This window comes from Blennius ocellaris (assembly GCF_963422515.1).
Source record: "Blennius ocellaris genome assembly, chromosome: 7".
In the NCBI taxonomy this organism is placed as follows: domain Eukaryota; kingdom Metazoa; phylum Chordata; class Actinopteri; order Blenniiformes; family Blenniidae; genus Blennius; species Blennius ocellaris.
In genome coordinates, this window is record NC_137656.1 from 1508051 (window position 1) to 1523730 (window position 15680).

A 15680-nucleotide genomic window follows, 5' to 3' on the forward strand; every position below is an offset into this window, starting at 1 on the left:
GTCAGTGACAGTGATGGAGAAGTTTTTGAAAACCAGGATCTCAGCTCTTCATCCATCAGGTCCAGGTTTCACACTGAGGGAGTCACTATTAAAAAAAGGACTTTGTTTCTGTATTTACTGGATTGCTGTTGATAAAACTTTGATGAGAAAGACTTTATATTGTTAATCGAGGCTACAGAGTTTCACATTTTAACATTTTCGGGTGGTGGAGGTGTGACTCCAGATTTTTCCAAAGAAAAAAGTGTGCCTCGGCTCAAAAAAGGTTGAAAAACACTGTTATACAGGTTTGACTGTGACACACTGACCTGGTTTCTTTGTCTCTCTTAGATCTCAGAACAAGACCGAGTCGACAGATATTCAATGAAACGATGACAAAATAATCTAGAAAGTTTCACCACAAGAAAGCTTGATTTGAATAAATGAATGATTTATTTCAATTACAGCTTCAGTGCAAAAAAATTGTTTTGTGCTTTCAGTTTGTTGTGCTTTAAAGTTCACACACATGTTTTGTTTTTTCATTTTTTACCCTTTCTGTAGCTGAAATGGGTAAAAGGTAAAGCCAAGCCCTATTTTTGCTTTTCCATTTAAAAAAAAAAAAAACCCCATCAAGTTACCCAGGAAACCAGTGATAGAAGAAAAAAACTACGGTAAACAAAACATAACTGAAGTTTTTCAAAACATAACTGAAGTTTTTCATTGTAATCATTGATTATTTTACCTGTTTTTAAAACAATTTTAAGTCCATTCCATAATATGGCAGTCACAAAGAGAAACACATCAGCATTGATTATCTTTCAAAGACACACAATCCTCTGAAACTTTAATTATTTTGATCTTTTCTTCAGTCGTGTGCCTGTCTATGGCGGGGAACACGTGACTCGGTTGCCATAGCAACCGTAAACAAACACACGAGCGTTTTTCAGTGGGTCGTTTCCACACAATTTGAAGTCTATGAAGAATATCTGGATTCTAAAGTCGCTCCTCAGGATTCATTCTATTTAAAAGTGAGTCACATCCATTCTTACTGTTGATTCTTTCTCTCATTTAGCACTTTTAATGTTCTTTTTTTTTCATTTTTAACCCCTACAAAGTGTCACATAGTATAACACATCACGATATCTTTATAATAACTTATTATATAATGTTGATTGAGGCTCCATTTCAGTGTTATTGTGTAGAATTATAGTGCGAGTGAATAATGTGTCAGTTCAATGTGAATCAAGTGATTTGTGGTGTTTTTTTATTATACTTCTGACTTGTAGTGTTTCTGAGATGCACTGCAGGGGGCGCTCATAGGCAACTTTTAATACAAATGAGATTTTCATTTTAAAAAAAACCCCAAATTAAATCCTATTTTTGTCGTTTCCTTTTAGAACATAATCACATTAAATTCACTAAATTCAGATCGTCTATTTTCCATCCATCTATTTTTGTATATATGACACACATCCTGTTCAGGCTGGAGTCAATCACTGCATTTAAAATGAGGTTGTGAAGGGAAAAGTCAATCTATGACTGTTAAATAGATGCAAAACAGAGCATTTTATTCCGTACGGGAGGGAAACATGAGACATTTTACTGGAGAAATTCTTTATTGTCTGTGAAGTTTGTGGTCTTTTCCCCTGTTGTATAATGATGTTCTACATTAATCTATACTTAATACTTCTGGTAGTAAAGACGGGGACGTCCTTTCTCCGTCTAAATTACTCAATGTGTAAATTATTGTTCTGTTGGATTTATCAGTAAGAACAACAGAAAATAAGATTTAATTTGATAACAACACGTGGCATTATTATTCTCATCTTGAAAATGGCTTTTTTTTATGACGTCATGTACGGCCAGAATGTAGTTTTTCTTGTTCCTGTGGCCAAAACACGGCTCATTCATTTGAAATTCAGAAATAATATCTAGAAAAGAAAAAAAAAAACACAGTCGGGGCCTTCAACTATTAAAATGTCTGTGATTATTATTTTACGTTATAGAAAAGAAGATATAAATTCCCAGAAAATGACCATATAATTCTAAAATATATATATATATGACTTTAAGTCTCTCTGACTGTATTTCTGAGATTCACCCGTCTCATGTGAAATGAACAGTTCCACATCCGTCCAGCAGGTGGCAGACTTGCGCAGCAGCTGGCGGTTTGTTTGAACACCTGAATCCACAAAAGAGGAAGAACATGTGAGTTGATAAAGAGCTGCTGGACTCACCTTTCAGCCTGACGAGACGAAACGACTCCTCGCTTGAGGAACAAAGTTGTGTTGATGCGTTCTGGTGTGTAGCTGCAAACAAACAAACAAACAAACAAACCAAAACAAACCAAACACACGGGTCACAACAATGTGCTGACACGGATTTGAGAGCAACAACATCTTTATTTTGTGTTTGAGGATCTTGGGGTTCTGCTACTGTAATGTAGAATATAGGTCACGTTTTGTCGTTTGTGCTTTTCCTACATCAGGAGTTTTTATACAGTCTAACGTTTCACATACGTTTGTTCTTGTTGATTTTTTTTTTTTACACATTTGTTTTGTTAAGTCGACACCCAGGGTGATGCTCCGGAATGTCTTTGTCTTGTACCTGTGAAAGGTACGGGACGACGTTTCAAGTGACAATGTTTAAAAAAAAACTTGAATAATAAGTGTATTTACACTGCAGCAGCAGACACGTCGATGTAGTTAGTCTGCCCGGCCATGCGAGGGCGCTGTTCCTTGATTTTGTCATGAAACCACACGGACGTTTGCGGAGAAGAAAACGCTATTAACGTGAAGAAAATGGAGAGAACCAAGCGTCGGATGCTACCAGGGGTGAGTCTCGAGTGTAAAAACTACTGATATGGACGATAAATGTAGAACACGGACGGTGAGTCGTACCGCGACGCGTCCGCCATATTTGTTTACAAGTGGACGAGCGGGAGGCAGGCGGAGAGATACGCGCATGCGCAGAAACAGCAGCTGGCATTGCGACTCTTCCCGGTATGATAAAACTTTCACTGAACCACACTTGGACTCTGTCAACTAGTTTAGTTAACTCATCACCTGTCAGTAACCTGCCAATACCAGTACTGGTGCTGATGGGAGGAAGACAATATGTTTAGAGGATCTTGTGTTTCGGGGGTTAATTGGGGCGACACGTGCCATTACTTTTTTATTTTTTATTTTGTTTAAGTCTGCTGGTTGACTGAGTTACTAGCAGGTTGTTCAGTTATTATCAACCAGTGATACAGTCTCTCATCAAACATTCATATTTAGTCCAGGGGAAAAAAACAACAACATTAAAACCAACCAGGAAACGAGACGAGAGAGAGTTTTGGAAAAGATGGGCACATTTTCTTGAACAGAAATTAAAAGCTTTATTTGTATTTTGATTTTGATTCTGTAAAAAAAAAAAAAAATCAGTGTCCGACACCTGATCGACTGATCAGTGCAGTTTGTGTATAAGACGTGTCAAAACACTGAGCAGAACACACTTTCTATTCTTTCTTGTCTTTATTTTTTTTAATGTCTGCTGGTGAAGTAATCCAAAAGTAACTAAAAGTACTCTGATTCGTTTTTGTTTTTGTTTTTGTTTTGTTTTTTAGTACTTGGAGTAAGTTACTGATTAAATTTTTTTGACAAGAAACCTGTAATTGTAACGGACGACAGTTTTCAAGTAACCTCCCCAACCCTGGCGATCACGGTACTTTACGGTAAATATCCGGCCTGACAGTCGCGGTTCTGTCCTCATACTGACTCTTCTGGGTTCCTGGTGTCTTGCAGAGCCGGGATCTTGCAGATGGAGGACGACCAGCGAGGCTCAGTCCTCAGCAGGACGGAATCTGAGGAGGCGAAGGCGGCGGGCCGCCGGGCCTTCTTCAACAGAGCGCCGCCACTGTGAGTCGACGCTTCACCTTCACACCAGAGGCTCTTCTGACATATTTTGCCAATTCAAGTAGTCTCTGGAAGTCAAAATGGAAATGAAGATGCAAAAATTGACGGGAGCGACGTGGAGCATTTTTAAATGTTCGTCTCAGTGCAGAAACAGAAGTTTAAATGAACATTTTGAAAGTAAAAGTTTTCAATCTTTCTTGGAGGCCCTTTACCAAATGATGTACAGAAAGGTATCAGTCTACGGTTTTCATCATCCAGTCGCCATGACAACAACTGCAGTAACGTAAACAGTCGGAATAATGACGTTATAATACTAGTGTATGTGTGTGTGTATAGTGGAATACATATTTACTATGTCTTTGACATTATTGGACATTCTTACCGTACATTTTAATATACTAAACAATATTTTCAATACAGGAAGATTTATATATATAAGATTATTAGTGTTGAATATTGGAGAAGGGGGTAGGATTATAAAACATGTGTGTGTGTGTGTGTGTGTGTGTTGACAGTAAATATGTAGATTATTTGTTTTGTGTGAAAATATTTTTTTTTTCATAAAATACGGATGTATTGTTTAATATTATCAATATATCAATAAGGGTTTATGTATCTGGATATATGCATGTACACTTGACCTGTCACATGACTGGAAAGGATTAATTAATTAATTAATTAATTTCTTTATTTTGAAGTGAGTTTAACAGAACAATGAACAATAAAAAAAATTTTGGTCATAAATCCATTCAGCTCATGTACTTTTTTTTCTTTTTTCATTTTGACCTTCATTCATTGAGCTTTCTCAACAAACTGGGGTTATATCCTGTGGTTGCCACGGCAACAAAAGGAAGTCGATATCGCGTCACGGCCCTTAAAACTACAGCCGTGCATTTCCTTTTCGATTCTTCTTTATGAATTCCGTGGCTCGTCCTCCGGTCCTGCATCTTCTGAGCGAGTCTTCAACCGTCTCACTGTTACCATGGGAACGTAAACAAAAACAGCTGATCTGAGATGTTGTGCGGAAGCCGATTTCGCTCGTAATTTATGCCGATGCAGAATTGGCCGGTGTTTGTTTCAGGCCACAGCGCCCCCTAACCAGCAGCTGGTGTAACTGCAGGACATTTTCCAGGCGGTTTGATCCGTGAACGTAAAGTGAACGTCGGACGATCCAAGTGAAGCGAACTCCCGAATGGCCCTTCACTTATTCCTTCCTCCTCCTCCTCCTCCTCTTCCTCATCTCTCTCTCTCGCTCTCTCTCTCTCTCTCCATGTTCAAGCTGCTCGTTCTGCCTCCTGTTCAGGAAACCAGCGACCCCTCCCCCCGCTTTTCCTGTGGCTTCCACTGGTGAACCCCACATTCCAGCCCCGGACCTCCTGGTGGCCACAGGGCTCTTCACTGGGCTCTTCACTGCCGTGATCTCAGCCGGGGCCCAAACGCGTTACGCAATAAGTCGGGCTTCGCCTGTGGAAGGACGTCAGATTAGTCCTGCTCAGTTTAGAGATTAGGGACGTTTTTTATTACGCTCTCATTGGGTTTCTCTTTTGGTCAAGCTCCCCAGAGTGTATCTCGTTTATATGGCTCAATTCAATTACTGAGTCTATTCTATTCTATTCTATTCTATTCTATTCTATTCTATGATGTGCTATTCTATTCTATTTAATTGAGTTTAATTTAATTTTAATTAAATTTTACTTGACTTTATATTTATTGTCTATACTTTTTAATTTTATTTAATTGTATTTATTTATTTTATTTATATTTTATTTTATTTTATTTTATTTTATTTTATTTTATTTTATTTTATTTTATTTTATTTTATTTTTTTATTTTTATTTTTATTTTTATTTTTATTTATTTATTTGTTTATTTTTTTTTTTTTTTTTTATATATATATATATATAGCACCAAATACAACACAAGTCATTTCAAGCCACTTCTACAGGAGGAAAAAAAACAAAACCAAAAACAAATCTCCATAAGCAAGTAGAGGAGATGGTGGGAAGGAAAAAAAATGTCTTTCACATGAAGAAACCAGCAGAAAAAGTCTCAGAGGAGAATTACTGCTGTTCTGTTGGGGTCGATGGTGAAAAGGAGATTATAGGAGTGACAGAATCACTGAAGGTCAGACTAGAATGTTGAATCAGAATCAGGTGAAGAGGATTTGGTGATAGATGATTATTCATCAATTTCAATGAAATGTTAAAACGTTAGTGTTTGTCTACACAGCTGTTTTAATATATTGGGTGTTTATAGATATGTACTTGTGTCAACTGTTATTGCATATTGAGGTGAACAAGTTTTAAATACTTCACTTTCTACCTTCTGAGGCGACGGACGAATCTTTTCTCATCAGAAATGGTCTGAAAGCAGATTCCTCTTTCTCTCTTCTCTGATTTTTTTTTTTTTTTTTTTGCGGGGCCTGTCTGACAGCACTCAGACTTCAACCTTCTGTTATTCTTGCCTTGTGAAAACAGGAGCGAACATACGAAGAACCACCTGCAGTCTGCAGCCAGTCTGACGGAGCCTGTACATCTGGGAAAGTTCTTTGTCCAGTGAAACACGAGTGAAAATCATCCTTTCCTCTCCTCTGTACTTTTTTTTTTTTTTTTTTGTTTTGTCTAAACTCGGTTGTTTGGTGGCTGCAGGTGTACAAATAGAAGTGTTGCCGGATGTTGCCTCATTAATGAGTCTGTCTCTTTTATATTTTTATTTTTCTTAAAGACCCAACATGTTGCTCAACAAACAAAAAGCTCAGCTCAGTAATTTTTCAGGTATTCGGTTACAAGAAAGCCAAAAGGACGTTCACAAATAGGTACTACGAGTATCAGGAGGTCACCATAGCCGCGGATTCCACCGGTGTTTCGGATCAACTGGTTTCCCTGTTGACCGGCGTCCTCGACCGTCGGTTTTTTCCCCCAGCAGACGTTAAAACGACCAAAATCCCTCGCTGTCCTGGCGAACGCCATATCGTGTCCGTATGCCGCTCAGTCACTAGTTAACAGGGGCACCAGTTGAACCGCAACACCGGACAGCGACGCATCGGGAGACAGGTTCTACCGGGGGGGGGGCGTGACGACAGGGAAAACACTCCGGTGACTCCGCCCACTTCGCCGTGGTACTTTACTGAAAGTCTTTACCAAGTGATCCACCTGCTCAGAACCTAGAACCTTTTAAAACCTGCTCCGATATACAAGCTACTGACGAACAAGCGAACGTCGATGCCCCACGTATTTCGTGTGGAGCAGGAATCCCCCCCCCGAAAGAGCAGACGGTAGGGGTGGGGGGGGGGATAGAGGAGCGCCGGCGGGCCTCCGTTTCCTCTTTATTCTGGCCGGCGCTCAGCAACCCCGAAGTCCATGTCAGCAGACGTCCTGACCTCGCGTGCTCGCTGCAGCGCCGCCAGCTTTCTGTCAGGAACCCCCCCCGCAAGGCTCCCCACGGGCCAAAACCACAGCCACGCTCATTGTCCTTTGTGCTGCTTGCGCCTTTTAAATATATATATATATATATATATATTTGGTCCATCCCAAGAATTCTCCGCTCTGCTCTCGATTAACAGCCTGCGATCACTTGCAGTGAATACATTTCACCCTGATTTCAAGCTCCAGATGTGGAGCGGAATGAGATTGTAGACGACATGCGAAGCTCCGCGCAGCTGAGCTCGGGCTGGTTTTATTCTTCTTTTTTTTTTTTTATATATATAGCGAGCCAGTCTCCGGCTGCCACTGTGGTCGGAGCCCTCGGGTGGTGAACGTTTGCAGGCTCTATTACATGAGCTGTCAAGACAATTGCCGTCTTTGCACTTTGTGACTGTTAGCAGGTGTGTGTGTGTGTGTGTGTGTGTGTGTGTGTGTGTGTGTGTGTGTGTGTGTGTGTGTGTGTGTGTGTGTGTGTGTGTGTGTGTGTGTGTGTGTGTGTGTGTGTGTGTGTGTGTGTGTGTGTGTGTGTGTGTGTGTGTTGAGCTCTCTGCTTCATACGAGCTCCTAAAGTTCCGTCACGAATGGTGGGCAATGAACATCTCACTTATTTACGTGGGTGAAGGTGTCGGACCGGTTGACCTCTGACCTCCGACACGCCTGAGAGCGGCGACCCGGGAGATGCTGCAGTTTTGTTTAGTTTTTTTGCAAAAGCAAAACTGCATTTATCAATTATCAATTAAGTGCTCCACACACAGCTTCTTCCGAGTTCTGGCTCGGTAAAAAGATTTCGAAAATTCTGTCAAAAATTAGAAAAGAGCAACTGCGTTTTAAAAAAAAAAAAAAAAAAAACCTTACAATTGGTCATCATCATCATCATCATCATCATCATCATCATGCTCCTGATACCTTATGGAAACACAGCTATTTCTGCTTGTTTCTATTTACTCAACCTTTATGCTTGCAGACTAATTGTTGCAGTACCACTAGTGTCCATGTGGGGCAGTGTTACAATAACAGATAACAGTGGCGATATCATGGTGGGGGGAAAAAAAAAACAACAAAAAAAACATCTGTCTGACACTTTGATGTCGTGAACCCAGCAGCTTCTTCTGCTTCCTCTTGGTATTCCGCCAGTTTAACACAGACTAGCGCCCCCTGCTGGATTTAATGCTAAACGTTGATTTGGGATCCATTCGTCCCAAAGCTGAAGACGCGAGGCCGGATCGCCGTTACATAATCCTTAAGAGCTCATAATCAGTGCCTAATAGCCGCCGTCTTCAAAGCGCCGCCTCTCGTTCTCCCTGCTAAATGAGGCCTGTTGAATAAAAAAAAAAAAAAAGAAAAAGGCTGTTAATTGAGTGGAAAGCGCCGCTCGCCGCCCACATGTTGCACTGAAGTGCTTTTTTTGCTCCGTGACTGTGTGTTTCTTTAGCTACTGGATGGTGGAGGTGGGGGGGGTCACTTGGCTCCTCAACACCTGTGTTTACTTTGGGGCCGGAGCCTCCGTGACCCAGCAGCAATCCTTCACTTGCAAGACCAGAGTGAGGTTGGAGCTCCAGCAGAACTATGTGCTGCTCCGGCACTTTTGCTCTCGGTGTAATTCCTCTAAGACCTTCATCATGGGGGCATGGGCCAAATTACTGGTATAAACCAAGATCTCTCTCTCTCTCTCTCACTCTCTCTCTCTCTCTCTCTCTCTCTCTCTCTCTCGGTTTCGCAAATGCAGCGTGTAGATAATGGATATTTCTCTCTGTTTGTTTTCTTGAGCTGCTTCAGAAATTTTAAGAGCAGTTAAATCTGTTTAAAGTGTGTGGATTAGCAGAAAAAGCGTGTGCAGCAGGGGGGGAGGGAGGGAGGGAGGGAGGGAGGGAGGGAGGGCGTGTTGCCCCCGGCAGGTTATCGCCGACCTGTTTACTGCCCGGCCGCCGCTCTGACGAGCGCCGTGCTCGGTTGGTTCTGGAGGCCTTCCAGGCCCCGGCGTTAACTCTTCAAATATTAGCGCCGGTGTTTTTCCAGGTGTGTGTACATTAGTGTGGAAACGCCGCCGCCGCATCGCAGAGACGCATCAAATAACATCCGACCTCATTAATAGGTTTCTGAAAAGAAGGCAAATGTGACATTTTAATTTATTAATTTTTTTACACGTATGTCTGTTGTTTTTAAAACAACATTTTTGGTCGGTGCCGGAGACGACGCCACAGGTCACATCAGTTATTTTAGATAAAATCGTGTTACTGAAGGTTTGTAGGCTTTGTTTAGAGAATAAGTGCTGACGGTGATCGATATGTTCAGACTGAAATAAAACGTAACATTATGTGTGAAAGTGAAACGCTTGAAATCTCCCTCGATTCGTTTGGTGTGTTAGGATCGACCGTTTTATTTCTATTTATTTTAGACTTGATTCTTGTTTTCAGTTTCGTGTTTTTCCCCAAAAGTCGAACCCAGAAAAATAAATCTGTGGCGAAAAACTAAATCGCGACCGACGTTTCGTTGAATCATATCAGAGAAGTTTGTTTCAGGAGAACCGAAGCTTTAACTCGTCATGAAACGCCCCAGTTTGATCAATAAAGCAGATTTTTAAGACGTTTATGTGAGAAGAGTTTGATACAAAACGGTGTGTGTGTGTGTTTCGTGTGTGTATTTTAGTGTGTTTCAGTGTGTGTGTGAGACAAACGGGGACGACGATGGTCCAGATTCATGTCCACACTCGTCTCTGCAACTGGAAACAAATAAGAATCCACAAGATTCACAAACGAATATTTGGTTTATAGATAAAGTGATTTAATTGGTCACCCAGTGAATCAATGACTTCCACGTCCAGAGTTTCTAACGCTGGACCGAGGGACTGAGCGCCGGGCGGTGAAGGGTTAAGAGCTCAACGCTTCCTCGAAGAGCCTCGAGGACTCGGCTCCTTCTCGGGTCAAGAGAAACACTTGAAGCCGTCGGTGTGTTTGTCTTTTCCAGGACGCTGGCAGGTGCAGGAAAGGAGCTCCAAGACAACTTCCTGAGAGCGCTGGCGGAGCTGGAGGGCGCCAACCGCAGCGGCAAAACGACCGTGAGTACAAGGCCACGCCATCCCGGCGCTACGTAACGGGGGGGGGGATTCCCCCGAAGGACTTGAGAACTAAGATTCCCCGTTTGAAACTTGTTCCACGGGTTGATTTTTGAGATTCACATGCCGAGGTCACATTCAGGCCGTAGAGCAGGGACGGATTCAAATTCAGCGTTTATATTTCAATGGAACGTACCAGTAACACGGGTTCGTTGACGTTTCGGCGTCGGAAACTCTTGGAAGATCTTGATTGGCACTAGAAAAACGATTAAGCATCAGTTTCACAACATTTCAGACTTCCATCGTGGCTTTAAGACTCGTTTGGACTTTTTTTTCCTCGCTGGATCAAATGTTGATATTTTCGCTTGAGCTGCCGCGACGCCATCTTTGATTTCCCAGAATTCCCTGTATCGGTTTATTCTCTGTGCAGAAGTGAGACTTTTTATGGGAAGTATCTTTAAAAAATTTTTTTTTTTTTTTCTGGTAGAGTAACTTAAAGTGTCTGCAGTTTTGCTGCTTGACTGATTTCTTCAGATCATCCGTTAATCCTGACAAGCAGCAACTTGACTCAACCAGGCCCAACCAGACCAGAACCGACTCAACCAGGCCCAACCAGACCAGAACCGACTCAACCAGGCCCAACCAGACCAGAACCGACTCAACCAGGCCCAACCAGGCCAGAACTGACTTAACCAGGCCCAACTTGACTCCACCAGGCACAACTAGACCCAACTTGACTCAACCAGGCCCAATCAGGCCAGAACCGACTCACCCAGGCCCAACCAGGCCAGAACCAACTCAACCAGGCACAACTTGACTCAACCAGGCCCAACCAGGCCAGAACCGACTCAACCAGGCACAACCAGGCCAGAACCGACTCAACCAGGCACAACCAGACCAGAACAGACCAGACCAGACCAGAACAGATTCAACCAGGCCCAACTTGACTCAACCAGGCACAACCAGAGCAGAACCGACTCAACCAGGCCCAACTTGAATCAACCAGGACCAACCAGACCAGAACTGACTCACCCAGGCCCAACCAGGCCAGAACCGATTCAACCAGGCCCAACTTGACTCAACCAGACTTGACGTGAAGCTTCTGGAAACCCAGACGGACGCAGTGCTGACTCAGCGTGTGACAGGTCGAGACATTCAGCAAAACCCTTGAGGCTGTTTCACAACTTCACCAGAACCAGAACAGAATTGCCTCTAATCAATCGACCAATCAACACCTGACCGCAGTGACTCTCCGGTCCAGATGATCAATCCCAGTCGGGACTCGAGTGGTTTGACGTGGCGAAGCGATTTTCTTCACGGACCTCGGAAGTGTCGCAGCTCGTTCGCTCCGGAACACCTTGAGAAGTGCTCGTTATCTGTGGGACCACTTTGACTTTTCGGAGGATTACCAGCCTCTCCGGCTCTCCAAGTTGTGGAATTTGGCCTGTTGGCCGCTGCCCGGTGTCTCATGCCCAGAGGGGACGTCCTGCATGAAAGAGGTGTTTGTCTTTGGTCTGTGGACCCAGCACGTTCTGTATTGATAAGCCCCTGTCACTATAGATAATAAGGTGGTCAGTCATGCAGCCCAGAGATCAAGAATAGCATGGAAATTAAAGAGGAATTCCCAGCTGTATTGCATTTCAAGCTGCGCTCGGTGCCCTTTGTCCGCGTCATGGGCAGTAAAACAACAATGGCAGTTTGATTTCAAAGCAGCGGGACTGAGATGGTGAGTCTTTCAAACCTCCTGCGGCGATGGAGTCACGCCGCTCAGCCTTGTGGAGGTGAGGAAGAGAATCTGCCACAGCACAGCACCTTCCACTACCAACGACCTCCGTCCAGCTGACCCACACACATCTGGACATGTGTGGTTCTCTTGCCCCCAAATTAAGTGGAAATTTTTTTTTTCATCTGATTGTTGATGTCGCTTCTTTCTGGTCTCTGATACACACAATCTGAATTCATATTTTGTTTTTTTGGTTTTTTTTTTAACAAAGAGCTGCTTCAGTTTTAAGGCCTCTGCATAGCCTGACAGTGTTTGGTCATGTTTCGTAAATTACGCAGAGGAGAGAGCAATTATGCAATTTTGTTGATTTGTATTTCTCGATTTGTGAAGTTGTGCCAAAATATCACTTAAAATTTTTTTTTTTTTTTATTAAAAATAAGATAATTTGATGGCTTTTTAAAAAAAATAACTTTTAACAAACAAACATGACAGCAAATGGACATAGATGAGGTAAAAAACAAAGGGGGGGTCTGAACATCAGAATATTGGCGTTGCATCTCAAACTGTGTATTATGTAAGTGTGTGTGTGGGGGGGATTCAAGACCCTGCAAAATTGCAGGATCTTGAATTATTTAAATCAAACCAACTTTAAATCAAACAAACCTTTGTGTAGTTGAGGGGTTTAGCTACACAGCAGGATTTTGTCTTATCGAGGTAACTTCCAGGTTAACCCTGGGTTTTTGTTACTGTGACGCTGGTTCACTTCTTACCTGGTAAATCACCATGGAAACTGAGCAGCTTATGTTCTGGAAAAAAGACCAAACATTATTAAAGCTTGTCAATCAAGCAGTCACATTAGTGTGTCCTCATGTTTTATATTTTGTTGAAATAATATTTTTCTCACTTTGTCACTGCAGATTTGACGCTGGTGATTTTACTGAAGGGTGAAAACAACTGCAGCACATTGAGGTCACTTTTCAATGTAATTTGATTTATGCAGCCTTATATACAACACGGGCACCTCAAAGGCCTTTTAAAAACCCAACAAATCGACTTCACCAAGCTTTGTTTCCTCTTTATTTTATTTTGCTTGTGAAGGATCCTCTGGAGGGATTCTGCACTTAATCTGGGAATCAAGCTCATGTTTTCTGGGTTTTTTAGCAACATATGGAGCACATTCTTCTGGCTCCTCTTTGTTTTATCACTACGCGCTGGAATGCCTCGGCCGCGTATTATTCCACCTGAATAAATACTGGCTGGTATCTCGTCGAGTTAGCGCAGCGCAGACGCGATCCAGCGGCGTCCGGTGCAGGCGGAGGCCCCGGAGCCTTTCTTACCGAGCTTCACGCCATCAGAGCGCAGGTCCACCACTTCCTGTTTGTAGTTTCAATCTGCAATAAAGCCGCTGTTGTTCGGATTGGGTGAGACGTCTGTGGGTTACGGTTAAGGTTAGGGTTTAGGGTTAGAGTAAGGGTAGGGTTTAGGGTTTAGGGTTAGAGTAAGGGTTTAGGTTTAGGGTGAGAGTTAGGGTTAGGGTTAGGGTTTAGGGTTAGAGTAAGGGTTTAGGTTTAGGGTGAGAGTTAGGGTTAGGGTTTAGGGTTAGAGTAAGGGTTAGGGTTAGGGTTTAGGGTTAGGGTTTAGGGTTAGGGATAGAGTTTAGGGTTAGGGATAGGGTTTAGGGTTAGGGTGAGAGTTAGGGTTAGGGTTAGGGTTTAGGGTTAGAGTAAGGGTTTAGGTTTAGGGTGAGAGTTAGGGTTAGGGTTAGGGTTTAGGGTTAGAGTAAGGGTTAGGGTTAGGGTTTAGGGTTAGGGTTTAGGGTTAGGGATAGAGTTTAGGGTTAGGGATAGGGTTTAGGGTTAGGGTCTAGGGTTAGGGTTAGGGTTTAGGGATGGGGTTTGGGGTTAGGGATAGGGTTTAGGGTTAGGGTTAGGGTTTAGGGTTAGGGATAGAGTTTAGGGTTAGGGTTAGGGACAGGGTTCAGGGTTAGGGTTAGGGTTTAGGGTTAGAGTAAGGGTTAGGGTTAGGGTTAGGGTAAGGGTAAGGGTTAGGGTTAGGGTAAGGGTTAGGGTTAGGGTTAGGGTAAGGGTTAGGTTGGGTAGAATGGATCCAGCTGCTCACTTTTAGTGCTTTTCGGCCGTGTTGTAGAAAGTGTTGGACTCTGTGTGTGCTGGTTTCTTTTTTTGTTTTTGACGTTGTATTTGTGTTGTATTACCGGTTCTACTTGTGTTTCCTGTTTCCCCGATGTATCGGGCCCCACATGTGCTGCATGTTATTATGTATACGCAGTTTTTGGTGTCTATGTTCAATCTTTGAGGAATAGCAAATACTTCTTTTGTTGTTCTTTTTTGACGCATTTGTTTTTCATGTTCATGTTGGTGTTTTGGTTTGTGGGGTTGGTTTGTTGTAGGTGGGAGTTTGCTTTTTACTAGGAAGTCTTGTAGGTTAGGTTTAGGGTTAGGTTTAGGTTTAGGGTTAGGGTTAGGGTTAGGGTTAGGGTTAGGGTTAGATTGAGGGTTAGGGTTAGGATTAGGGTTGGGGTTATGAACATGGCGTTGAAGCCAACCATGCTGCACTCAGGCCAGTTTGACATGTTGAAGGTCGTAGAAGGTGAGAGGTCATCGCTACAGTGATTCCAATGATCTGCTTCACTTGACTGAAGCTTTAAAGAGCTCCAGGAAGTATTTTTCTGGGTAGGGACGATGGTTAACGCTCTTGAAAGTTGTGGGTTCAAATCTCTAAACAGAAAAGCCCTCGGTGACATGTTGCTACTGCATTAAAAGCCTGGAACACATTAAACTCTTATCAGTCTTTTTGTCTTTCAAGCTGAAGTTCTTCGCAGGATCAGTTAAAAAGGCTGTACGTTATTTGGGCCTCAGTGTGACACCAGCAGGAGCCTCACGACGGGCCTGAAGCGAGAGCTCTCTGCAGAACGCCACGCCAACTAAAACAATCATGTTTGAACACCTTTTTCCACAAGGGGAGGGGATGGGGGGGTGTGGACGACCGGGGGGGGGGGACCCCTCTGAGCTTTAATCAGGATCTGAAAACAGGCAGGCCTTTGATAAAAAGCTCTGAACATTTATCTTCTTCCACTGAAGGCTGCGCCGCCCTCGTGTCGTCTTCTTTGATCCGACCGGCGTCGGGACGCGTTTCTGCTGCTGGAACTGCGAGGTCGACTATCTGAAGTGCGTGAGGTCCTTCCCGTCGCTCTGTATACTTTAGGGAAACCACGTTATTAATTTTTGAAGTGCTGTCACAGATACCGCCCCCACCCCCCCCCTCCCCTCCCCATCCTCCTCCATGTCAAAGAGGAGCAGTGGCTGGCTGCTGGTCCCATGATGTGCACAGGCAACAATATTTATCTTGGACGTGTTCCTGGTGACGAGGCCAAAACCCCGAACAGGCCTCTTGGCAGATGTCAAGCCTGAGTGCTTTGGAATAATGCTGATAGTGGCTGAGCTGGACTGGACTATACCCACCGCTACCTCCACTTTACTTTTTGCATCAGCATGTTCTGAAGTCCTTATCCCGCCCCCCCCCCCCCCCCCCCCCCCCCCCCCCCACTCCACATCCACCGACGATAAGACTTCCTCATTCGCTGTAAATGTTTT

At 43.3% G+C, this 15680-nt stretch overlaps 1 protein-coding gene across 1 annotated transcript in view; it reads left to right on the forward strand.

Annotated features, from left to right (window-relative positions):
• cfap299 (cilia and flagella associated protein 299) overlaps positions 1–15680 on the forward strand; it is a gene marked incomplete at both ends in the record, with an annotated part of 33573 nt that overhangs the window by 199 nt on the left and 17694 nt on the right. The window contains 3 exons of the mRNA XM_080499916.1: positions 892–1004; positions 3762–3796; positions 10259–10349. Of these exons, the coding sequence (XP_080356042.1) occupies positions 892–1004; positions 3762–3796; positions 10259–10349 (239 nt within the window). The remainder of the gene's footprint in view (positions 1–891; positions 1005–3761; positions 3797–10258; positions 10350–15680) is intronic.